This window comes from Scaptodrosophila lebanonensis, unplaced genomic scaffold (assembly GCF_003285725.1).
Source record: "Scaptodrosophila lebanonensis strain 11010-0011.00,11010-0021.00 unplaced genomic scaffold, SlebRS2 tig00000061-arrow-pilon, whole genome shotgun sequence".
NCBI lineage: Eukaryota > Metazoa > Arthropoda > Insecta > Diptera > Drosophilidae > Scaptodrosophila > Scaptodrosophila lebanonensis.
This window is the reverse complement of record NW_022060554.1, coordinates 6,270,123-6,297,432: the sequence shown is the minus strand read 5'-3', so window position 1 is coordinate 6,297,432 and position 27,310 is coordinate 6,270,123. Positions and strand designations below refer to the sequence as shown.

General features: G+C 37.4%; 1 protein-coding gene across 1 annotated transcript; it reads right to left on the bottom strand.

Annotated features, from left to right (window-relative positions):
• Positions 1-691: 691 nt before the first annotated feature.
• Positions 692-18,847, bottom strand: LOC115624880 (myb-like protein I). Its single transcript, XM_030519726.1, has 5 exons — positions 18,689-18,847; positions 7,662-7,710; positions 4,750-4,885; positions 3,122-3,231; positions 692-2,623 (listed from the first exon to the last, which is right to left on the bottom strand). Coding segments are annotated over exons 1-5 (2,229 nt in total). The 5' UTR covers positions 18,691-18,847.
• Positions 18,848-27,310: the final 8,463 nt, after the last annotated feature.

The window sequence follows — 27,310 nt, the reverse complement described above, 5'->3', positions numbered from 1 at the left end:
TGGTGGCGCTATCTATATGTCGACTGATGCGTTAGAATCTGCTACCTTTATCGATTGTCCAGTGAGAATTTCATGACATTTCATCGATTGGAGGTGAAGTTATTGCGTTTTAAGTGTCAGTATGTTTGTGTTATCGGTGCGAAAATGAGCTTCGAACAAAGAGCCAACATTAAATTTTGTGTTGGTGTTGGTGGTGTTTCCAATATGATCCCGAAACGAAACGCCAGAATGGAAGGCACCGGACGAGCCGAATCACAAAAAATCGCGCATGGAGAAGTCTAAAGTGAAGACGATGCTGATTTGTTTTTATGATTCCACAAAGAATTTGTTGTATTCTACCTTGGAGTTTTGAAGCGTTTGGTGCGCCGTATTCGACGTGTTCGGCCCGAATATCGCGAAGATGAAAGTTGGCGTTTGTTGCACGATAATGCGCCGTCTCATCGATCGACGCTTGTGACCGATTATTTGACCTGTATATTCTCCCATCGTTTAAACTCCAGCTCAATCCTTGCAAAACGAAACATAATGAGAATGCATTTTTTTAAGAACTATGTTTCGTATGACTCTCTCATTTGAAGTCAATCCGAACACTCCAAATACCATCCAATTTCAATTTCTTCTTCAAATTGTGACATTTTAAGCAGCTTGAACCGCTACTCTTTTACCAATTCTCCGATATTCTTGAGATCTTTCATCCCAACTCCCGCTTCCCTAACCAAATAAATACCACAGGTCTGTATTGTACTATATGTGTTTCATATTTATTTTGAATTCGTATCGTTTCATCATCATTCGTAAATTGCTCGTTATAATTACTATTACGGTTATGTTGCAGCACATTATTGGCATTGTGGTTGTCATAATCAGGCGCCAAGTCTTGATTGTGATTATTATAATGGTTATTGTTAACAACATTAACATTTGCATTACGATTAATTATATAGGGATGTTGTTGATGTTGTTGTTGCTGCAGCTGCAGCTGCAGTCGCTGTGGCAGATTCAGGGCGCGAAAGAAAATACTGCCACGGTGCTCTAACACATCTACAACATTCTCATTATGGGGTATGTTTTTGTTGTTATCAGCATTTATATCGTTAGCATCAATATGATTGCGATCTTCTAAAACATTTTCAATGTATTTGCTGCTTATTAATTGTTTAGTTTCGCTGTCTTTTGTTTTCAGCTCATCAATTCGATCGGATAATTGCTTAAGATTATTGTCAGCAAAGAACCTCTTACTCTTACTCTCATCCACACTTTCCCCCGTTCTCTCGTCTCCCCGCTCCTCCTCCAACTCTCTGCTCTGTCTATGGCTATGGGTATGGCTATGGCTATGGCTATGGCTATTTTGACTACCAAACTTAGTGCTAGTTACTAAACTACTAGAATCAGTCGTGCTACTTTTAGTATTCATATTATGCTCGTTAATATACAAGTAGTTTTTTGGCAAGGCAGGTATTGCATTATCATTATCATAAACAATATTAACTCTATTTAAATTACTATTAACATGGGGTTTTGAGTATTCTTTTTGTTGCTGATGCCAGTCCTCCAGCACCGACGCCGACGTAGACGCCGCAGACGCCGTCGACGCCATCGACTGCAACGCATCATAGTAGCGTCCATGCTGTTCGCTACTGGCGACAGTCGTTTGTTCCACCAGCTGCATGTCCATATCATCCCTGCTGGTGGCGCCGCCTGACGCTTCCACTTCTCGTTTCCGCCTGCCGCGCTTTCGTCGACTCGCTGCCCACATGGCGAAAAAATTCAAAGCCGACGGTGCCAGCGATGCTGTGGCAGTCAAGGCTCTGGATACCCTTGATGTTGTGGACGAGGACGAGGAGGAAGCTGTGGGTAGCTGCTTACCAGATTCGTCGGAGGAGCCGGAGGGCTTCTCCTGGTTATCAGTGGATCGCTGTCGCTGATGCTGCTGATGGTTCTGATGACGCATACGCGGATGGTTGCGGCCACGCAGATTCTTGGGCTGCGGCTGCTGGAAACGTTGTTCCTTGCGCTGCTGTTGCAACAGGTGCTCCTTGAGCTGCTCTTCGCGATGCTGCCGGCGCTGCTCCTTGTTTCGATTATAATGTATAATCTTCTGTTTCTTTAGCTCTTCGTCGTCGCTAGAGCTCCTAATGTTAGTATTGTTGTTGGTATTGGCTTGGTGAATGGGCTTAAAACTATCGTTCCTATTGTTTTTATAGTTGCTATTCCGGTTGGTTTGGATTGAAGAAGAACTATCGCTATTAATACTTTTTGCTGTTGCTATTTGTTGCTGGCGACGCGGCTTATTCTGATCGCCATGATCGCCTTTTATATTGTCTAGACGCTTTGTTGTTGTTCTTGTTGTTGGTGTTTTTGTGGTTGTGGTTGTGGTTGTTTTTTTAATGGATTTATTTAACTCTCTGAGCGACTCCAAATTCCTTCGAACATCCTCAGCATTCGCTCTGTAGAATAGAAAGCAGGCATTATGCACTCGACGCGACTTCTTCAAATCTTTGGGTCCAAGGGGCCTAAAATTACGCTTGATGCCCAAAAGCAGCTTTGGGTTATAGGCATTGGTGTATTTAAAATAGCCGCCAATCATCTCCTCTTTGAAATGACAATCGTCTGTGACGTTTCTCTGCAAAGACAGAGTAGATAGCGAAAAAGTGCAGGTAAATAAAAGCTCGAAATGGGAATAAAAACGTTTTAGATCATAAATGAAAACCCAAATTAACGTATTGCACAGTATATCCCTAGTCGATATTATGCGTTTTAACAACGAGACCGATTTTAACAATCTTTATTGAAATCAAACCGAAACCTTCTAACAGACACATAGGCAGGCAACAAATGTTGTCCATAAATTAGTTTGTCATTGATAAGTAAGTAATAAATAGGTTTGTTTATAAAAATTGTTATTGATTTGATAAAAGAATATCAAACGCAAGAAATTTATGAAACTAGGCAAATCTTGGTGCAAATAACTTGTCTGTCTGATTACTGATACTACTTATATTCAATTTTGGTAAGCTCTATTTTAATATTGAAATGCTCATATGGTTACGTTAAGGTTTGTGTGATCATATTATAATAATATTTGCACTTATCTACTATTTAATGGTTTTCTGCTACTCACCTTTCCAACTATTCTGCCACGTGAAAAGCACACGTAATAGCCCACACTGGGAGCATTTATGGTGACGACGAAGCTGCCGTTCACAAACGATCCGTTCATTATGAAGGACTCTAGACAACAAACAATAATAAAGAAAAAATAATTAATTAAATTAATTGGAATTAAAAGACAAATATCTAGTGTAAATATGTATTGCAATGCAAGTGCCTCTACGTGGACTCCGTCTGCCTCAATCTACTCGTACGTGTACGCTGCCTGCCGCCGCCTGCCAGCACTCGAGCAACAGATAACCCAATTAATTGAAAGGTTTTCGATAAAGTTTTGAAAACTGTGATTACCAAACGCTACGCAGCGCTGTTGTCACTGGAGTTTTCTGTAAAAACATTTTATGAAATTAAATGCGCCTAGTAGTTCTGGAGTTCACATGTTGAAGCTTTTAATCAGAAACACGCGTGCGCCTATCAATAAATCAACCAAGTCAATTAGGGGCTGGCAAGATTATCACGCTGCGCCAATCAGAAACACAGTCGTTGAACTTCTTCCTAAGACCTAACCATTAACAAACTCGCTTACGACGATATTTCCCTCGACTTCGCTCTGGGACTAATTAAAGTCAGTTAACCCTGAAAATGTACAAGAAAAGTCTAACATTTTTCAAGCTTCTTCAACTTCAACTTTATAGCTTCACTTTACAAGCATGCTCCTAAACAAATCATATTAATTACAATCAGTCTGGATTTCAAAAAGGTATAGAATATATTGGTATTGTCCCTGGAGGAGATCCTGATTACAAATGGGTGTGATGCAGAGTTCCTGGTATTTTTAATTGTTTAATTGTTTACTGTTTTCGGTCCTAGTTTTGATATTAGTTCCATTTTCTTCGTCTGTCTTAACCTTGCTTTTGCTTAAATATTCATTTGTAATTTGTTCGCAATTACATATTTTTATTTATTTAGTTATTTATTTAAATTGTTGCGCAACTAACATTTGATTCTCTCTCTCTCTGTGACGCCTCTGACATGTACCTTTGCGTTCTAATGGCCACCCAGCTAGCAACTGTCACTTTCGCATACAAATCAACCTAGTTTGTTGGCCGACGTGCTCCTGAACTTAACCCACTGAAGCGTCGAGTGGCGACCGCAGTCACTCTGCCGCCTAACGAGCGGCAAAGACAAACGCCTATACCAACACCCAGACACCCAGACACCAAGACACCAAGCCCCCTAAGCCCCACAAATTCAAAATAAATTAAAAGACGCTGGCAGCAAGAAAACCACAAAACTGAACGTCTGACTGACTTGACTGACTGATTGCATGAGTGGCGCCCAAGAGCAGCAACAATGATGCCTGGCATAACATCAATCAAATATTAAATTACCAATAATTTAATTAAGCACAATATAGACAGCTTCATACACACATACGAGAGTATAGTACATATGTCTGTACACATGCCTCAATGCTGGGCGTGTCGAGTTCAAAATAAATGCCAATTTAATTTAAATTTTATTTGCTAAGGCAATGAAAATTTATGTACATAAATATTTATGTGTGCATGTGAGTGTTGGCTTGTATAAAAGGGGTCCATAAGCCCCATGTTCGAGTTCCAGTTCGAGTAAGTTACTTACGTGCCAATGATATATCCGCCGCTGTCAACTTGCCCCTGGCGCTCATATGCAGGGCCCGATTGTCATCGGTTTTCAGTGTTAAAATATATTCGTTGGTTTTCTTTGAACATGCTGTTGTTACAAAGGCAAGCATTACCTGCAAAGAGCAAAGAATCATAATCAATATCATACGCAATAATTTTCACAAAATATAAAAGTATAAAAGGTGTTCTTAGTGGACGCGATTCGGACGCGTTTCTCCATAAAATCGTGGCACACAGCTGCCGCCAACGCAGTCTAATCCTTTTCCCACTGCCCTTTGCCATAAATTTCCATTAATACGACGGGCTTTTTATTATGATCCCAATGCACATGTGACACTCGAAAAGCGACCGCCACAGTACCGGTGTGCCAAATGGTTTTTATGGTCAAAGTTGAGCTGGCCAGGAGCCACCATGCTAGTGATAGTCTGTGAGAAGGCTGTGTTGGGACATCTGCTACTTCTAACTTTGTAGTATGAGCGCCCAACGTGGGGCGCAATAAATAAAGTGACTGGCAAAAAAAGCAATATTCAAAATTCCATGTAAACACGATATTCATGGCAAAACTAGTCTAGATTTTAGCTACAATAGCCCAGTTTATAATAAGAACTCTAAAGCCAAAGGAGTGCTTATATGAAAAACATTTTTATCATTTCGATCTCTTGCAATAATAGGTAAGGGTTTTTAGTGAAATTATTATCTCGCGATTTTAGTTGTAAAAGTTGGAAACAATTCTTACTATAATACTGTTTAGTGATCGAAATTTCATCCAATGGCAACACTGTAGGAATAGGATACCCGCTTATGTCATTTAAATGCATTATTCATACCACAGGTATAGTTTATCAATGGCTCTTTTGGCAAACTGACGCAACACACGACTGGCAGTTGGCAACTGTTTAGTCTGCCGCTCTACACGTGCCTCGAGCGTGCTTCTTATCAATGACACGTTTTTAGTAAAGCGAGCCGAAAATTGATGATGTTAAAAATGAATACAACAAAGTGCAATATCAGCCAAAGGGACCAGACATACATAAGTATCTGCATAGGTATGTGGATTTAATGGAACAATGGCGAAAGTCCGAGGTTTTATGCATAATTAGAAGCAAGGCACACGGCCCCACAACCAGGCCGAATGGCGGCCATAATTTGTTATCTAGTTTTATTTCTGTAATATGACTAAAAATATCAGACGGGTACATACATCACCACTCTAAGCTCTTATAAATTCTTTTTAAGTTGCTTAAAATATGTTCGACAATACAACAGACCACCTAAATGGTCTGGTATGGGATAGCACTTTTAAGACTCTAGTGCTTTTTTAACTTCCATTAAACGAGCGCTGAATGGTCTCTGGCTTTACTCCTCCAAAGTTGTTGACTGCTTCCATATGCTTCTCAGCATTTCATCATTTTGAAGATGTCATAAAATCAAGCAGCATGCCAAATGAGACGCATACTGGAGTGGTACGCTGGTCCGACTCTTATATACCCTGTACCCGGTTGGGTAATTAATTGAATTTGATATTTATTTTTATTTTTCCCCATTTCTATTTTTAAATTTTTGTTAAAACGTTAAAAAACATTAGAATATACGTTTAAAGGCTCTACAGCTGCCAAAGCCTTGATAAAGTTAACATATTTGGCTAAAAGTATAAAATTGTATAATACTTGTTCCATTCGGAAATAATACTTCGAAATTGAGATTAAAATATATTCCAAGAAATATATAAATTTACTTTTCAATATATATACATACATATATAGAAAATTACACCAAATGTATGGTATCACACGGACACAGTATTTTTTATAAGTAATTCGCACCCCATGGAGCAATACAGTATACATATATAAAGAGTATTTAGCTTCAGTGAAGACGAAGATAACTTCATAGATCGATTTTTGTCTTTTTTTGTTCAGTTTGTAATATTTGATGAGAAGCGACCTTTTTCTTAGTTCAAAGGCGTTTTAGTGTTTGTGTGCGAGTGTGTGTAATGGTTATTATTTTTTATTATTATTATTATTGTTTCTTTTACTATGGTTTGCTTGTTATTGCTGTCATCGAGTGGGCACTCGCATGCGTTTTCGATACACAACCAAGCAGCCGAGCAGACCTCCGGCCACTCCAAAGTACACACACATATCTACTCCAAAAAAAAAAATTATATACACATATATATATATGTATTGTGCCCTCACACTACTTATGATTACACACTCGATCTTGTTATAGTAATCAAATGTATAGAAACGCACACATAACACAGAGAAACAGACGCACATATTTATTGATATTTTTATGATAATTATTTGGAGTGTTGAAAACAATGACAACAACAACCTAAACAAAGAGGAATTTTTCATTGGATTTCAATTTCAATTTGAATGCCTTTTTTGATTTGGCGGCGCTTATACTTGTAATTGACTTTGAGTTCAGCTTCAAAATTTGCCAGATGACAAAGATGAGACCGAGTATTGTTGAAAATGTGTTTCGAGTCTAAAAAAACGAAAGTTCGGAAAGTTTAGAGTGTAGGTGAAGAGAAACCGCTTCGTTATTTTGAAGATGAGTCTCAGTACCAATTTCGTACGATGACTGCACATTTCAAGAGAATATCGATTACCTCAATTTTAGCAACGCATACTATCCGCTCGTTCAATATGCAAAACTAAGTATTAACATATTAGCATATTGATAGTCTCTCATTACAAACACTTTTTCACACCTAACCGTATCGTAAATCAATCAAAACGATCTTTAAAAAAAATTATATGTAGCTATGGATAAGCCACGCCCCTCGTATATGCCTCGTCATTGCAACTACAGGTATTTAGCAATCAATTAACCGACTACAGTGAGCCCTAACTAAAGCTTACTAAAGTCTCTACTTACCATCACTATAAGAATTTTCCCGGCATTGAGCAGCATGAACTGTGGTAACCTATAAAGGGAAACAAAGTTGAAAACAAAATTAATAGAGATGTCTATTATAAAAAATGAAAGAAGATGACGACGGCGTCGCAAATATGTATGTGCATAAATCATAAAGTCAATTAATTATACATATTTCTTATTATTATTTTATTGATTTTCGTTTTGCATCGCTCAAATCAAAAGTGAGGTTTACCTCAAAGGTAAACTTCCGTCTCGAAAATGAGAAGAAAAAAATTATTTAAAAACAATTAAGTCATTCTTTTAGCTTCTGTTGTTATTATTGTTGTTATTGTTTCCTTTGCTTCGGGTTCAAATCGTGAGCTCTTTAAACAAAATCGTAAATATTTTGTTATTTATAATTATACGAGTAGAGCGATGATGAACATGCCGCCGATGAGTAAGAGAGAAGCACACTTGCTACTTCAACGAGCCTCGTCTCCATCAATGTTGTATACAGAAAGACATATATTATACTTGTATATATAAACCTTTAGTTCAACTTTTTGCGGCCAATGTCACAAGTCTCAACGTGGCCACTTGTTCAAAAACAAAAGAAACCCAAGCCAAGCTTTCGATGTTGCCCATCGATTGAGTGCAAAAACTATTATTTCTTATATGCATACAAGTACGTAACTCGTATATATGTATGAACTATATACTATATATGAATGAACTATATATACTATATGTATATACCTATGTATATATATACGTTTCTGTTTTCATATTTCGTTTTGCGCATTGCACAGCCGGTTGGTTGGCTGACTGGACTGGACTGGGCTGTGCTGTGCTATACTGGGCTGACTAATCCTCCAGGCAAAGGTCATTGATTTCAGCTTAGCGTTGAACTACAAATGTACCCAAGGGGTACATAATGTACTCAAGAGCAAGAGAACGGCAGTCACACTCGAAGGGTAGTTTCTTCAGACGAAGGTCTTTTCTGTTGTTTTGAAAAGTGAAATTCGCGCGCAAGGTACAACTACAATAGCAAAGCCAAAACGCCTCAAACTGCAAGTCGGTAGTGCCCAAGAAATCAATACCCCGAAGAGCCAACACGTATATGCACATATAATACAAGTACATATATGTATATATATATATATATATATATATATATATATATATATATATATATATATATATATATATATATATATATATATATATATATATATATATATATATATATATATATATATATATATATGTGTATGGTGTGGACTCAGCAGCCCATAGAGTCAGAGTCAGAGTCAGTCCAGAAGCCAGAACTAAGCCACACACACACACACGTACGGGCAAGCTTACTAACACACATACCCTCGCAAGTGTAAATTGCAGAGCCTTTTGCCCTCGACCCAGCACAGTGGGTAGTCTCGAAAAAAATTAAGAAAATAAAATTTAAATGCCTTTGGCGTGCGATTCGTGCGATTTTTATCATTTTTCAATTTCACAGCAGACAATAAAGCACAACCAGAAAAAAAAGTCGCATGAATATAAATGAAATGGAATGGAATTGCTTGAATTTTGTTTTGAATTTCGAACGTTTTTTGCATTCATTGACTGCCCGGGTTTGTTAGTCCTGTGTGGAGGCAATTAAATTGACTTCATTTCTTTGCAATAGTATTATTTATGATAGGTTTATTCGCTGTGATTTAGAGAGCGGTTAATCTGTATACTTTAGCATGGGACTTAAATGCATTTTGGCAAGTTCATTGATCGCACAGCCTCCAATATTCCATCTCGTTTAACGACTTGAACCTATTTATAAAAAAAACGAAAAACGAAACATGAAATTATTAAGTCATGAGGACTCAACTGTAAAATACCCAGTATCTGTTTTGAAATTACATTTATGGCTATAGCTTCCTTCACATTTGACGTATCACATAAAACTTGCAAATATAAGTTAAATATTTTCAAGAGATCCTTCTGTTCATGTATAAACTATTTTGGTTTATTGTAACGATTCTCATTACCCACTGAAAAGAATTTGGTACTGTAATAATAATAATTTAGTCTGTTTATGAATCAGGCCCCAAACCAGATTGCAAGCTAATGGATGAAATGAGAACAGTTGTTGTCAACTGAAATATCATTCGTCGGATGGGCGCAAGAAATGTTCTATTTTTAATACTCCTAGCTACACAAAAGCTTCGGGCACGTCAATTGTTTGGCTTGTGACCCGTACAGAAAACCGCGCTTTCCTCATTGTGAGTTCTATGTCGGCTCCGCATTCCATATATACATATGTACATATGTATGTACTGTACACATACATATGTACATATGAAAGTAATTCGATATTACTTCTATTGCCAAGTTGGGGTCTTCGTCATCGTCATCGTCATAGTCGTCTTCTGTCTGTCTGTTTTGCTTTACTTTTGTTTCCTTTACGCTCTCCACACAATGCTACTCATAATTACCTCTTTGGTATGCAGACAGAATCGGCCCGGCCCGGCACGGCAACAACAACAACAACAACAGCAAGAAAAACGTGCGCCCAAATGAACTTGAATGGAGTTTGTTTTTAGAACGTTATGCCATTGCCCAGCAAAGGGTCGATAGTTGGCTGTTGGTAGTTCCTCCCATCACTTTTGAGATGGGCGACATTTTCAACGACTCTTGGCTCCCTGAGCTGTGTGCCTCGCATATTGAGCAGACTATTTTGGCATATAAGTCACCAACCATTTTTAAAAAACGTCTCTCAGCCCACCCAGTTGCTTCAACTCTGGAGCCTATTGTTCTTGGGTTCGGTCTAGGGATGGGAAAGGGATGCGCAATAAGCAAAAGGAAGTTCATAGCTTGGCCGCAGACAATGTAACCGAGCCCAACAAAAATTCCCAAGGGGTATGCTAAAGCTACTCCATTATCTGTCTTTATTTTAGATATGAAAGGCGCTTACTGAATTGAGCCGATAGTATTAGGCAGAGACAGAACTTTTTTCTTTTTTTTTGACTTTGATTGCTATTTCCATCTAGAGTCAAGTCACGGAGCTCTCAGAACCTGCCTACGTCACAGTCCACTTCTCGTTCCCAATCTAATCGCTTCGAATACTTATATGTGTTCGACTTAATTAGCTTATAAGTATGTACGAGTATACATACACTCAGGGTGCATATTTTAAAAGATCAAGTATTTCTTATTGATCGAATTTTGCGATAAACGTTAGACGAGACAAAGTGAAAACTAGTCAACTCGACAATGCATACCAAATGAACTTGCTGTTCCCCTACAAGTCTACGAAGTTTGCAAATTGCCCAAACGAGTTTTATTTTGATAAATTTTGATCTTTTGCGGGCACCTACATTTTGTCACACGTTGGTGAATGGACATCAAAGTACTCGTACAAGACACATTTTAATATTCTCAAAGAGCAAAATAATAATGACACTACATAACAGTTCGCGACACTTAAGGCTCAAGCATTGTCAGCTTATCATCTAAAAATGTTGTACTACAAGTATATATGTGGGCACAAGTACCAGTACTATGTATATATACGAAATTAAAAAAAATCAGGAGACAAATCGCAGGCCATGTGCAGGCATGCACGGAATGTGGTGATTAGATTAAGATTAACTCAAATAGAAGCCGACGTCCAGCTGAATTGGGAGGAAGAAGCAGCATGGACTTATGATTTATAGCACGACTTTCGTGGCATCGGCAGGTGAAAGTGATAAGCGTATTCGAAAAAGTAAAAGCTGCGAGATAATGCGACAACTGGGTTACCTTACGTTCGAACTGATGATATTCGTATTCAAAAGGAAATTACAAACAATATCGTGTTTTAAAATCAAACCCTTCATTTTTTAAATGATATTTTTTAGATGATATGCTAATGATAATAATGATTGCAATATAGTACTTCCTTTTTAAGATGCAGTGATAATGCCAATGTTATGAATAGTAGTGCTGTCCAATCAGCAACATTCAACAACCTAAATTGCTTTAGAATATCGTCTGACCCGTTTTTGTCAAGCAGCAGACAATCCGAAATTACGAGCTGTTGTAGTATTACCTGAGCGCTGATACCGCGTAACCTAATATATATACATACATACATACATACATACATGTATTTTGTGCATACATTTGCAGCACTTGATTCAGTATTTAGTCAATATTGTTGCTCGTGTACATATGGTTTGTGGATTTTCGCACGATAGGAACGCTCGCGTTTTATTCACGTTTATTGTGTGATTCGCGACTTGATATGATTTTAAGGGCGAGTGCTGCCTTATTAATTAATTGAAGGCTACTAATTGTGAAGCACTACAAGCCTGACTTTTGACAACTTTCTTGAGAGGCATTACAGAATTTGAAGTTGTTTGCGTTGGTGACATAACCTTTGGCGGGGGGTGTCCGGTGGGGGCCAGTCGAGGCCACTTAGTGGCAAACTCACGTTCAAACTTTTGCTGGAGGTGGCGTTTTAATTATTTTGGCATAAACAACAAACCCCCACGGCCCCACTACAACAACAGGAACAGAAACAGAAACAACTGAAAACAAACCGACGAGCCAAAAACTACAATACGAAACCTTTTATCTTATCGACAACACGTTCAAAATATAGACCCTATATAGACGTAGTATAGTACGCGTAGTATGTGTAGAAATACATACTATACACTTATAAATATAAAATAATATAAAACAATGCGCCAGAAGTGCTCAAAACCGTTTTGCCAAGTCACACAACAGCAACAACAAAAGAAAACAAACCATGCGGCCGTCAAGTGTGTGGTTTGTTTTGCTTTTGCTTTGAAAACGCTGCACTGTGGAAAAAAACGCAAAACTACATACAAACATACGAATGAATGTATGTATGTATGTATGTATGTTTGCATATTTATCTGACCTGCCTAGCTACGGGCTTAAATTTTACTAGGTTTTACTACAACCAATTGGCATGCGTGTGTGGGGGCGGGCCTTGAGTCTCTAACCCCGGACATGGGGATCGCTTTCTTTTGTGCGTTGTTGGGTTATAAAACAATTGAAATATTTGTGGGCTATGTGTTGAGCTCTGTGTTGGACTGGCTCTGTGTGAGATAAATCACGCCAAGCAGTAGAAAACGCGGCTGTAAAATTTTCAATTTATGCAAATATTTGCATTACAAATTACCAAGTCGGCTGGCCAGCTGCATTCGGCCAGCCGAACAATTGCCGATCACAGCGGCGACGTTGCAGTTGCACCTGACCTACAATATTGCCGAATGTTGTTACGGCTGTTGTGTAAAACAACAAACACACCTCATTTACACACAACTACAACAGCACGCATAAAACTCAAACGAACACGAGATCCAATACGAATGCCCATGTAGTGTTGGCAGAGGTGAAAAATGTTACCCAATTGCAAAGTTACGTGCTTAATATAATTATTAGATTGAATTTCGATAGCTAAATTTCGATAACAAACGCTCGATATTGATATACGCATCGGTAAACTTCATTACTGTTAAGCGCTAGCAGAACGATAAACACGAAATGTTACCCGATTGCAAAATAAGATGCAGTTGTACTCACATAATCGATTGTCGATAGGAATGTTCCTAAATACATTCTGAAAAATGCGAGTTATCAGCGTTAGCAATGATAACAAATCCGTTATCTTGCTTAATTTGGTAAAATACGCATTAAATAAAAGACGGACTATAGTTGGCTTACATTGGATTGACAGAACAAAATGAAAATACGAAAGACTACTTCTTTTAGTTGTAGAAAACATGCATTTTCTGAATGAATTCAATAATTTTGTAATGAAACTTAATTGTATATACATTTTAAATTTATAATCGGATAAAAGTAGATGTAATAAACGGTTATATATTAATATTCGAATGAGGCTAGCTGTTTTTGAGGGAGCTCCGAATTTAATTGCACCAATCAATTGATTATCGATGCCATTAAATTGATAATAACATCAAAGTACTTAGTTTATATCACATTTCATTAATTATGGATTGACTTAACAAATTGCTAACAAGCACTTATTGAATACTTATCTTGAAATCGTTACAAACGAAATGTGAAGTCTTTCTTGAAAGTTGTTATGTTTAAGTAAGAGACGACGATAATCAGTTAGTGGCTTATTTGCCATAGACTTGGCCGTGTAACTGCCCTCTCGGCCTGGCCAATATTGACATAATGGGAAAGTTTTCATTTCAGCCTAGCACAATAAAGTAGTATTTGGTTTTTGGTATTTGGCCGATGCCACTTAAGTAGCGAGGCGCAGCTTATCAGGCATTCAGTCACACGAAAAATAACTCAAATAGCGGCTTATCAGCGATTGCAGCTGTCTGTCCCTTTTTCTTACCCGTCCACACACCCGTGCCGACAAAAAAATCGCATTAGATACAACCCCCTCAGCAAAAATCTAGGCGTGTAAATTTTACGCCTATTTGGAAATTATGCAGCAACAGACGATTTAAATACTTTTGGGCTGACGGTTGTTTTGGTTTCTGTTGCTACTGATGTTGCTGTTGTTGTGTTGCTGTTGCTGTTGCCGTAGCTTGCTAATGAGCTCAGTTTTGTGATGCGGCACGTCACGACTGCCTTGAAAAGGCGCTTTCTGACGGCTTAGAGACAACGTGTGCATATCAAAACATTTTCCCTTCTACCCAGACCCAGAGCTCGTTAATTTTTATACAATATCTTGGGCGGTAGACGAGCGCTCAACATTAGCTTATCTTTGGAGTACAGTGAACTTGTTCGCCTGTCTGTTCGTTGTTATTATTGTTGTTGTTGCCGTTGTATGTAGCTGTTGTTATTGGCGCAGTTGCTCTGTCGTTGTCGTTGTTCTTGTTGCTGTTGTCGCTGGAAGCGTGTGCGCTCGTTTGAAGCTGCCCGTTTTTGTTTATATTTGGGGCGTTGTTGCCATTGCAAGCTCAAGTGGAGGCTTGAGCAGGTGGCAACAGTGTTGCCATACTTGACCAAAATTATGTTCACCTCCCGGCGCGCCGAAAGTATGCAAGGTTTTATGTTTTTAATTTATAAACATTTCATTAATTACGTGTTTTATTAGGTCTTTATATATATTAAATATGTCGATATATAACGCAAATATTTGGAATAAATACATAATTTTCAAACTACTATAAAAGCGTAATAAATCATAAATATAGGAAGTTGATCTGGCTTTATCCTGGAGTAAACATATTTTTTATTTAAATATTGACAGATGATTGATATGTAAATATATGTTAACAATATTGATATACACATATGGCCTAAATATTTAAATAAGCTGTCTGAGAATATCGAAACATTTCGAATCGATTGAATTTGCTAAACTAACGCATTGTTCCTAACATGAACCACAACAACAGGAACCGCAACAAAATAGTCTAACTGGTAACAGTCAAAGCCAGGGCTCCGCCAAAGTGCGACTTAATCAATGCGCACACCCCTGCACAAAAAATGCACAGCCAAGAACCCACCGAAAACGACCGAAAGAAGGGGAGGGGTGATGGTGTTGGTGAAGTTGCAGTCCCGACTAGGGTTGAGCAGCGCTTGTTAGCACAGCTCAACGAAAAGCGCAAGGTGGATGATGCAACAACGCCAAACGCAAAAGCAACAACAACAACGACTACAATAAGCGTATTAAATATCGTAAAGTTATAAGCCAGCAAGAGCAACCCCTAAATAAAAAATTAAAAAAAAAACACACTCACGAAAAACAAATAGGAGGCAAAAATTGCATTAAGGTGCAGTTGCTTGCGAAAGGCAAATACAAAAACATATACATACATATACATACATATGTATGTATGTACATATGTACATTAATGTAGCACGGGTTCTTCAGGGTATCCATCGACATTCTCATTCTCATCATGATCATCGTCATACGCACAATTGGCGACAGTACATGAACATTTCACACTTGGCACACGTGTCCTGCCCTTTCCGCATGGGAAAGGGGTGAGTGGCTGAGGGAGTGAGAGAGGGAGGGAGGTGTGGATTGTGTTGGTTCAGGGGTGGACTGCAGTAATTATTACGAAGCGATTACATGATTGATGAACGTCGGTTTGGCAGCTGATTTCCAACGATTTGTTGCCGTGTCCAAAAATCGCACGTGGCCGCAATCACAGGCCACTTAAATATTTTTTTTTGGGTTAGGCGTATTATACAAGCATAATGGATTATGTGGAATGTGTTATTTGGGGAAAGGTAGTGGCCGAATCCTTGCTAAATTATGCTCTTCAAACGGTTACATTTCAAACGCTGATGACAATGACACTGGCAAGCTATCCACTTAAGCGTGTGTTCATATTTTCAATTAAGTCTGCACCAGTGACTAAGCCCCAAGCAGAAGATATGTATACATTTGTGAGTATATGTTTCATACATATGTACATATATAAAACACCAACGCACTTTGTAAGGCGAAACGTGACATTTGAAAGCTCCAGCCGAACTCCGTAGTCGTTGTAGATGGCAATGGCATCGACTCCAATAACTGGTGACGTTGTTTTATGGTTTTCTGATAAATGTTTGTAATGCGCCTGATTAAGCAAAAGCCTTGTATGCCGTCACAGTTTTTACAAGTGCTGGGCACCAGAGCCCCCCATAACCCAATTATTTTTACTCACAACACGCGCGTCACTTTTTTTTATTTCAGTTTTTTGTGCTGTTTTACAAACTTATGTGTTTACCCAACAATTACGCCCTAAACAAAATGTGCAAAAACAAACGTAGTTATTTCAAGCCACAAATCATGCCACATACACACTCATGGGCCCCCTCTCTCCGCGTAACGTATTTATAAAGCTCGATGTGACTTTTTCAGGTACTCGTATTTTATGATATATTTTAATGTTTGAAGCGCCAAGTTGGCTACCTACCATAACAAAAATGTTGATGTCAAGGCTTATCCCCACTGAGTTGTAGGCGGCAGCGGCTTTTTCATTTGAAGTTTAAGACTTGAGGCTGGATGGAGGCTGAAGAGCTTTAATTGCGAAACGGAGAAACATATGCCCTGGGTAGGTGACTACTTACTGGATATTCGTAAGTTTGCGAACTCATTTGCTTGTCGGATGACAAACGAATATATAACTGGCATTTGCATTTACACCCTGTCTCTCTTTCTCACTCTAACCATCCCCCCACAACCCAGCCGTTGTCTATCGATTGCATTAATCAAAGCTGCACAAATATGTAATGCGCCAGTCATAAATATTTATAATATTTTCTTTACTCACGAGCGCAGTATCTTCCATCATAAATTTCAATAAAAGACTGGCAGAAACGCGCGTGGTTTCCTAGCGTTTTGTGTCGCTACTTGTTTAAAGAAAAACGGGGAGAGGGAGAGCAAAGCCCTAAGTGCCACTAGCGTTTAGTGTCAGCATTTACCTTAGACTTTGCTACTAGCAAAAATATGCCTACCTTCGTATTACTTTAAGCCACTAAGCCACTTATCTATCATGAAACCACTTATAACCTCTGCCGGCTAAATTTCAGGTCGTTTTATGGAACCCCCGAACGCTCTATCTGCACCTATTTCCATTTAATTAATAAATAGAACGAACTCAAATCAAATATTGTCTATTTTTATGCAACCCACTTATCACGCCTTAAGAAAATAATAAAAACAAAAGCGGGCGTGGCACACTCACAAGTGTATTTTTGTGATATTTACCTTAAGAAATTCTTTTCTTTGCGGCGCTTTTATGACCACCCCGGCCCGGCCCGGCCCAAGTGAAAAGCGTGAGAGAGATTAAGCACAATTAGTGCCTGTATTAGCGACATTAATGTCTTATTTATATTGGGCATTATACGATGCAATTGCTTTATGATATTTGGCTTGGTTTGTGGGGCGGCTGTGTCGCATGCCGTTGCCATGAGTAGACCAAGCGATTCTCGTGCGATTTTTATCGCGTCTGTGTCGGCTGCTGCAATTGGATTTGGAACTCAGGTAAATGTCCTGGGATCAGAACACGCCACTGGCATAATGATGACGACGACGACGACCCTTTGTGCAAAAACTTTTTTGAAAAGGGGTTGTACTCACGCATACAGCTTTTGCATGTGTTTGTGTCTATAGCAAGTTATAATAGCAATTATTACCAAGTCGTTCGCTCGCTCGCCAGTTTCTGGCGTTTCCACTATATATTTCGAACTTCTCGCATGTTTTGTGTCTGTTGTGAATTTTGTGTTTTAAACACACTATATACATACATACATGTATATGTAATTGTTCATTTAATGTTTTTGAAAATTGTTTTTGAATGAATTTACTTTTGCATGATAAATACAGGGCTACATACACACATCCATATGCATGCTACATTTCTATATTTGTGTGCGTGTGTGTGTGTGTGTGTGTATAGAAAGAGGCTACACAGGTCATGGAAGTGGCCACAAGGCTTTGCGCCTTTTTTCTTGTTTCGGCAAAGTGGCGTGTTATTTTTTATTATGTTTTCCAATTATTTCTTTGCTACACGTGGTTGGACATACTCTAAAAATAACTGTTAATGACATTATACCAGTACGGTACAACCTATTTCACTTTGCTTCTGAACTTATTTAACTCATATTAATGTCCCCTTTAAAATCAATTGTTTGCCGCTTTCACAAATGATAAAAAATGTTTTGAAATGGTCTTTTGAACGCTTTACGATTTTATGAACAGTTTTAAGTAACTAACTCGTAGGTTTTTGATTTATTTTTTTAAATCCTGGTAGCTTACCAGCAAATTAAAACAAAATAAATATTAATTCCTTTTTCAGCCTCTTTGTTCAAGTGAAAACGTTCTACATAAGTAGTTATTATTTATAATTTTTCATTATTTAAATGACCATTGTTTAACTAAGTATTTGTTTCACTTTAACCCAAATTTTTTGCAATGAAAATCAATACAAATCAACTTATTGAAATAAAATAAAAAATACTGCCTGTCCACGTAAATGTGGCTTCTTCTTATTAGTGCACAAAAAATTAATAGTCGACACCAATTGAAATTATTCGTTAACAACTTTACTTACATCGTATATTTCTGGCCGCATTGTAGCCCCCAAATTTAAGGGTATGAATTATAATCCAACATGCGATTGTGCGTGATGCCGACTGGACTCGTACATTAGTGACGAAATGCAACGGCGAACAACGAAAAATCCAAAATAAATGTACATAAATAATAATTATTTATATAGATCAAATGCGCCTCGTAAGCAAAAAAAATTACACCGCAAAATAAATGCAACAAAAGCCGAGCTTTAATTACAATTTAATTTTTCTTTACTTTTTATAACGCACTCTTGTAGTTGTTGTTTTTGATTTTTGTGGCTTTTGATTTTTTTCTACTGTGATATGTGTAAAATAGTATTAATAACAATTTGTTGTATTGCACACCACAATTTGTATTCGATTTTGATTTTTGCTCCTTCGGTTGAACAAAATATTCGTTGTTGATGTTTATTTTCTTACTTAGTATTTTGGATTTAGCACTGGTGCTCACATATTTCTCATATAACGCATTTTTTGTAACTGGTGTTAATTTTTTAAGTCGATTTTTAGAACAAAATCAGTTGCTAAACAAATGCAATGGATTTGCGTTTATCGTGCACTTTTCACTTATTAATATTTTTCTTGCATTTCCCTTTGTGGCATTTTTAAATATTTCTGCCTTTTATTTGTTAATTTATCCAAAAGTGGTTAACACGTTTCCTGCTGTTGTTTTGTATTGAAACTTTTTCTGTGCTGTGTTTTGTTTTCGATCCGTTCACCGCTGAAAACGATCTTAAACCGACGAAATGTGCTACGAAACTGAATAAGGCCGAGAATCGTTCGTCGCTGGTTCGCCGCCGCCGCTGTTGTGCGCGCTTGATGTGTGAGTGCGCTGTGCGCGAATGTTTGAGTGTTCATGTGTTCGAGTGTGTATGTGTATGAGTTGGACTGATAGAGGGCAGCAAGCAGCAGCACAGCGGCGCATTTACAGTTTGTTTTGTTTTTGCTTTTCAATTTTTCACTTTGTTTCGTTTTTGGCCTAGGCATGTATGTATGTATGTACGAGTATGTATGTGCAATATATGGCTCTTAGTAATTTGGGTGCAGATTTCTGGTATGAACATGACATTAAGATAACATGTCGAATGTAAGAACTGAACTGACATATTTTGAATCTATCGAAGTATGAATGTACTTGAACGCCCTTTGGGAGGAACATTGATTTGGTGGACAGAGGCTTAACAGTAATTCAAAACAAAAAGTTCTTATATTTTTAAAATGGTTAAACGGCCTAAAAAATGCATAAAAGTGTTTTTTTTTTCTGTTCCACTTAATAGATTTTGAAAATGAATTGAATAATAACATAATTTTTCTTCTAAAATACTTATACATTTTTGTGAAACTCAACCGGGAGTTAATATTTAAATATTAACAAGTTTTAAATGTCCCACAAATGTAATGAAATTGTGTATATGAATTTTTTTTTATTACATTAAAGACATTCCGTAAATACATTAATTTAATACTACATATTATAAAATAATATAGCCACTCTAGCCAGCAATCCAATCTATCAGCCATACCAATTTAATCATTGTGCAAGGTCCAGTTTGCCGGCAGCAGGCCCTTGATTTAATCGATTTGGAAACAGCATAAGCGTTAATCAAGTCGTTGGCAACGTGCCGAAAAAGCGATTACGAAATTCTATACAACAGAACATACATAAGTCGATATTACGTTAAGAAAAATATTTGTAAGACCTTAACAAGACGACGGGGTTTCACACCCCTTTGATATTGCAACAAGGAATAAGCCGCAAAAAATATGATTATTTCTTCAGCTACTTATCTAACAGCATTTGCATGATATACTAATAAAACCCAAGTACCTTAATTAACACCTAGACATGCAACACCTGCCACACACATATGGAAAAAGTACCCGAAATATCTGTGGACTTTGGTCTTGTAGCAATTTTCAATTAACTCTAAGTGCCGAGCTAAATACACACACACAAACACAGCTATCTACATAAATATGTATGTATGTAGTTACTAGAGGCTTCTCCCAATGCCCATGAACTTACGCGCTGTGGAGAAAACAAGTCATTTCAATTAGAAACCAAAAACTTGCCATGAATGAAGTGTTTTTCGATACACGGAATTCGGTAGCAGCGCTTATCATACATTCTGAACATACCACACAAACATAAACACACACACACACACACGCACACATGCAAAAACTCAACAGAACTCAGCTATTTTGTTTACCGCAAACTGTGTCAGTGATGCTGATGAATCACAAGTAGGCTGGGAAAGGGTTAAACTACAGTATGTGAAATTTTGCAAATCATCAAATGAAATACTTATCTAGAGTATTTTTATTCTAATGCTCATTGCGCGCCCACAATTATGATGAAATTGATATTACTTGGCACAGCTATCATTGAGTAAGCCTAAAACTCTTTCTTATTATTGATAACAGAAATGTTAAAAGCTCTTGTCAATTAAAACAGATTTTGTTTGTAAATGTGAATGAGCATTAACAGTTCTTCCACTGCTGCACGTTTAACATACGCAACCAGGGCTGTTACGTACATCAAACATGTATGCTGTTGCGCTGTACAGGTTTTTTAACAGGCCTCGTATGCTAACAGTGCGCCTGCGCCGTTGTTGTCATCGTAGTTGAGAATCAAGCAGTTCAAGCCAAGCAGTACGGCGCCTAACAAACGCTGCCAGCTTTTTTATACAATATATTTATTCACATAACTACATTTAATGAAATGTAATATTTAACCATGAATTTAAATAAATTTATCCTAAAAATGTTCCAGTCAAGAGATTCTTATAAATCGGTGTAATGTATTTAAATAAAAGGAAAGTTGTTAATTACTTTCAATTGCTGACATAATACAATTTATGTCATGTTTAAATTTCGCCATATCACCATGGAGGGCAATCCATGTAGTGGAGGAAGCACACTACACTAATATCATAGCTAGTTTTCATCTTATCGACCATCTGTCCATTGAAAGGTTTTCTGAATTTGCATTTGAGATTTTAAATAAGTTGAGCAACCCGGGACTTTTTTAATTCTGGGAAGGATCCTGTACTAGCATTATCTGTGGAGTTCACATTTTTTAATATATCGTTTGATTGCGTATCCAACGGCATATAAAATTTCAAAATCATTTTAAATGTTCATGTTTAAGCACAATAATTTGATTTGAGTTCGCAATTCTTTTTAATATTTAAATATTAGTTTTCAAAATTAGAAACGTATTTTTCAGGCTTAAGTTATTGTGAACATTGAAAATTAAAATTTTTTAATATATTTTTCCCGACCTAACTTCTAGAACCATAGTAATAGAACTACAAAGTTGAGCTTGAGAACTAAATAGTTGTAGATGGTTTTTCCTGAACAAAGAACACAATATATGTAGCTGTATTATATTGACCTCGTGATTGAACTTCATTTTTTTTTTAAATTAAACCCAAAAAAAAACTTATTTTCCGTAAAAGATTTTTTAAAATTAAACCCAAAAAAATAAATATTTTTATGTTTGATTATTTTTTTAGTTTAATAGTTAATTTTTTTTTAATAAAACTAAATTAATTTAATAAAATGGCACAATCAATTTAAAAATACACAACACGTTCATAGAGTCGTTCAGTTTTAAAAGAAAAAAATTACCTCAATATTGTATCTATGTATGTGTGTCGTGTATGTGTGCAACACAGATTTGGACCAAAAACCAACAACAACAGGTACGGGCAAATTATTTCAGACTCGTCTAAAGGAAACTGCTAACCCCAAGTGTCCCGACTTTGAAATACTCTATACATATTTGTAGAAAAAAAAACCAAAAAATGTTGATCGATTTTACGTTCTTTACCTTCATATATGCAGTACAGAGTTGAGCCAAAGCAGCAACATATAACTGAAACTTCCTTTCAAATTGATCTATCGAAATGACACATACATCAAAGAAATAATACTTTTTTTAATTTTTAAACATATTTGCTCAAATCAACATATTATCAAATACTATCAATAGAACTATTGATGGTTTCAAAAAAAAACTATCGTTAACTATCGAGGGCCCGACTATCAATATTTCTGCACCTCTACACAATAATGATATCAATTATTTTACGCAGTCGCAGTGTTAAAGTACGCCCTTGGCAGTGTTGTTTTTGTTTTGGCACAATTTGAGTTCAGACATTTTGTGAACTACATGCAGTCTTTCTTTTCCCTCAAGAACAGGTTTTGTATTGGTTTTTGGAAATCTTTAATCTTTTTTAAGATCTGTCCTGGGTTGGACAATGATTAAATTTTATGATAGCTTTGATAGCTTCGTCAAGCTGCCTACTCAGCTACGAATTCACATTGTGGAATTCCTGCTAGTAGCTCGATGAGCTATGCCCTGGCTTAGGGTACTCGGGCGTAATATGGCAGCATAAAAAATATCAAATTTTTAAAAATGGATATGACACAGGTTGACCTTCCTGGTTTTGAGACATAGTAATTCTGTATGTCATGACTAGAATCAGAAGTGTCTACCCTTACCTCGAAATCAAATATTTTCATTTCAATAATCCTAAATTTATATTCATTTCAGCTCAATTCCATCCAAAGGACTTGTAAGTGCAGTTTGAAGAATGCAATTTTGCACAATTCTGTAGCCACATAGTTTGTTCAACTTAACCTCACTTGCTCGCAGTCCTCACACCTTCTCATTGTAGAAACCTCGCACAGTTCCCGTACTTATGACTACTTATGTATCTCTATATGTATGTGGCTTTATAAATGCAAGACTAGATAATAGTTATAAATTGTTGTTTTTGCGTGTCTGCAGTATTCCAACATTGAAAGATGCGAAACAAAGGACAACACGGCAGGACACGGGACACCGAGCCTGGCGCCATGTCGTGTTGAATAAGACGACCCTGGAATCAAATAAATAGCAAAAAGTGTGTAAAAAGTGAATGCAATGCGGTGCGGTGTGAAATGTTCACGCGAAGACAACAGACAAGCAAGTTAGAATAAGTATTTATGAGTGTGTCTGTGTCGGTGTGTGTGTCTGTGTCGTCGGCAAGGAGGAACCTGTCCCACTGACATTTGGACAACTCCATTTTTTGTTCCTTTTATTATTTTTGGTTTCTGTTGTGCTTCGAGGTGGGCCTGCAACGCTGTGATTTATGCGACACGCTCTGTGTGTCCTTTGGCTAGCTTGTCATATCTGATGCAAATGTGTCACACTCACGACCAAAGAAACAGCTACAGCCACAGCTGTAGCTAAAGCAACTGCAACAACAACAACACCATCCACATGAGCAGACAGAAAAAATAAATGCACAGAGCGAGCAGAAAATTGCAGCTTACTATATAGAAAGAAACCCTGAGAAATATTTTAATTAAAATTCACTGCTTAAAAAGTGCCCAAAAGGGCCCAGGCAGACCGGGAAGACCGGGCAGCACACCGGCCAGGATAAGCTCCAGCCGAAGACGCTGATCTCAACTGATAAACGCGAAAACCAACAACAACAGCAATTCCAACAACCGAAAGGTACAAGAGAGTCGAGCAACGGTGGGCGTTCGTAAAATACGCGCCATAATAAAATTTAAAAACAAAACAAAACATAAAGCAACAAATAAGCGAAATAAAAGGAACTCGAAATGAAGTCTTGCCCCATGACTCAAGAAGAGCGTTCCAAGGAACTGCACGAGCTGCTGTCCCTTGCTTTTCAACGCCGATGGTGTTGCTGATGCTGCACTCGCTCCGCATGATCAATCGGTGGCTGCCGCATCTTGGGCCGCTCCTAATTTACCGCTTTTCATATCACACACGCATCTTTTATTTGTTTTCGAGCGCAGCGCTGCAAATTCAATTAAACAAACAATGCGCCCGATGAGTTTTTAACCCCTTGATGACGATACGCTGCCAACAACAGTTGGTCAGCAATCGCCCCTATGCGTACGAAGCACTCTGCCCGCCGCCAGCAGTTGTCCTGACAACACTTGGCTACATTTTATGGTAAATACTAGTAGGTACTTGTCTTGTTAATGAAAACGTACGACCATGCGCCATTTGACAATTTGTTTTGACGTCTCTACCCAATGGGCTCAATGAAGTTCATTAATTTATGCGTCGTGCTTCATTGCCCGCAAAGTGAAAGTGAAGAGAAAATTTGTTAACGCTTAACTGCATTGTGGCTTCAACAGAAGATGAACATCAACAAAACATCCTGTGCCACAAATGTCGGGTCATTGACTAGCAGAATAGAAGAAAATAGCCGGAAGGGTGCATTATTACATAGATAGCAGACATCTGCTGTTTTTGTTATTTTTATCAATGTATGAAAGGAAATGAAATGCAAAATACTTGAGTTCCACATATGCAAGTACCCGATGTATTAATTCCAAAAAAATACAATTGCAAATTCAATTAAATCGTAAATCGGTACTGGTAGCGCTGTTTTAACAACACAGAGTCGCATGCGAAAGTTCAGATACTGGCGTGGCGATCTCACCCCACAGTTTATAAGGAATGCGGCGGATAAGTTCAAAATAGTCTCATTTGAATCCATCTCCATTGTCAACAAAAACATCACGTACTTTTTTTAATCAGAATCACTATTCAAAGTGATTTATGTGTAAACTTTCACTTATTAGTTTTCTGGAACAACAATGCTGCATATTTCAATAAATTCTGGATGAATAGCAACAATTGGCGATTATCTTTGGATCATTTCTAAACCCTGTAGCCAAAGGGTAAAAAGGTATAGTAGTTTTGTGCGAATGTACAAATGTAACACGCACAAGGAGCCCTTTTTGGATGCCAATACAAGTAAGATCATTACTTTCGAGTGGCTTGCATGTTTTTCGGACTTGAATTCAATTGATTACCTCTTGGCTTTGCTGGTACGAAGAATTAATGCCAAAAATACTGAATATGGCAATATTGGGGAGCTAAAACAACCCATTATTAAGGCTCGAGAAGAGCTTTCCGGAAAGGGTCTAAAAAGTCTATTAAACAGTATGTCACACCGAATTTTTCAATTAATTTCTGTTAAGGGGGTTTCACTCAATGTACAACTTAATAAAAAACAATTAATGACTTTTCATTTCCCTTTCATTTCCTTAATGCAGTGAAGTGCGGCTATAGTTATGCACCCTTCCAAAAACAATTAATATAACTGTATATATTATTACCTATTTCGATGCTCTTTCAAACGGTATTCGCATTTTTTTTGTATCTCAACTCCTTTCCAAAACACTGAAATATACAACAAATTATGTCTCTGCTGGTGTTATTTATGTATTGTTTATTTTATTTATTAATTTTAAAGTTTCAATTTAGTGGAATGGATATTTAGGAGTTAGGCCTGACAGAAGAAGGGCTTTCCTTGCAAACATTTAATTTGAGCAGCTCGATTATAGTACGTTAAACTCTGTTTCCACAAATAATTATAGCCTACAGCATTACATATGTATATACGTGGTCTGTTCAAAAGAAAACGTTTCTCTTTGTAAATTTCGCATTCATTTCAGATATAATGCACTTGTGCCAGCGCTTCTTCCAATCCTCGATTTTGATTTTATCTCAACAATTGTGGCAAAACGCTTGCCTTTCATTGGTATCTTCAGTGCCACGGTATAAGTGCATTATATCTGAGTAAATGCTTTTCAAAGGAATTCAAAATTCACCTTCTCTTTTGAACAGACATATATGTACAGGCAAACCTTCCTTGTAGTTTTCCTTATTAACCGTACGACCTGTTGGCAAAAACTAATGATGCACCACGCATTATAATCAAAGAAACCAATGAGCAAAACCTTCACCTCTTCTTTGGAACAGACCACGTATATTTCTGTAAAACCCCTTTATTGAGCGCTACATAACGACATTCTAAGCCATTTAGTATATTTATTTTTGATACGGCACATTGAATAAACATAATTCCGGGCTTCAATAAAAGGAAACAATATTTATCGCGACTTTGAGTGAAACCTATAATTAGCAATAAGATGGGAAAATAAACATCCGCTAGTGGAACAATAATAATAACCTACAAATCTACAAGAAATTTAAAAGAATATTGTCTATTTTTTGGGTGAACATGAATAAATCGAATATTATAAAAATAAATAAATAAAAATAAATATAAATAAATCGAATATTATCAATCAATATTAAATTTCCACCCAATCTTTTGCCAATGAAGTGACGTCTTACCGCCCCTCTTCAATACCGCAACTCTGCCCACGGTCTGCGCATTTCAAACCTCACACCGCACACCAATTAGCATGCCATTTAAAAACACATTAACCCTTGGCTGCCTTAACCTTTGCCAACTCGTTAATTTAAACCAAAATATAGCTCGGCATGACTTGAAAGCGAAGCTGGATGCTAAAGCTGCTGCTGGCAGATGATTCACAGAAATCGTAAATTGCCATAAACGAATAAAAGTTATTGATTGCAATTCGAGAAAGAATGAGTTTTGGAACGGCTCCCACCTCTGCTGCCATTTGCTCTACCATTTCTGTCCCATATTATTTTTGGTCAAGTTTGCAGCTACGCAGCTTGCCAAGCTATTTTGGAATAGTAGAATTTTCTCTGACGATATCCCACTGAAATCAATCAGGAAGTGTCC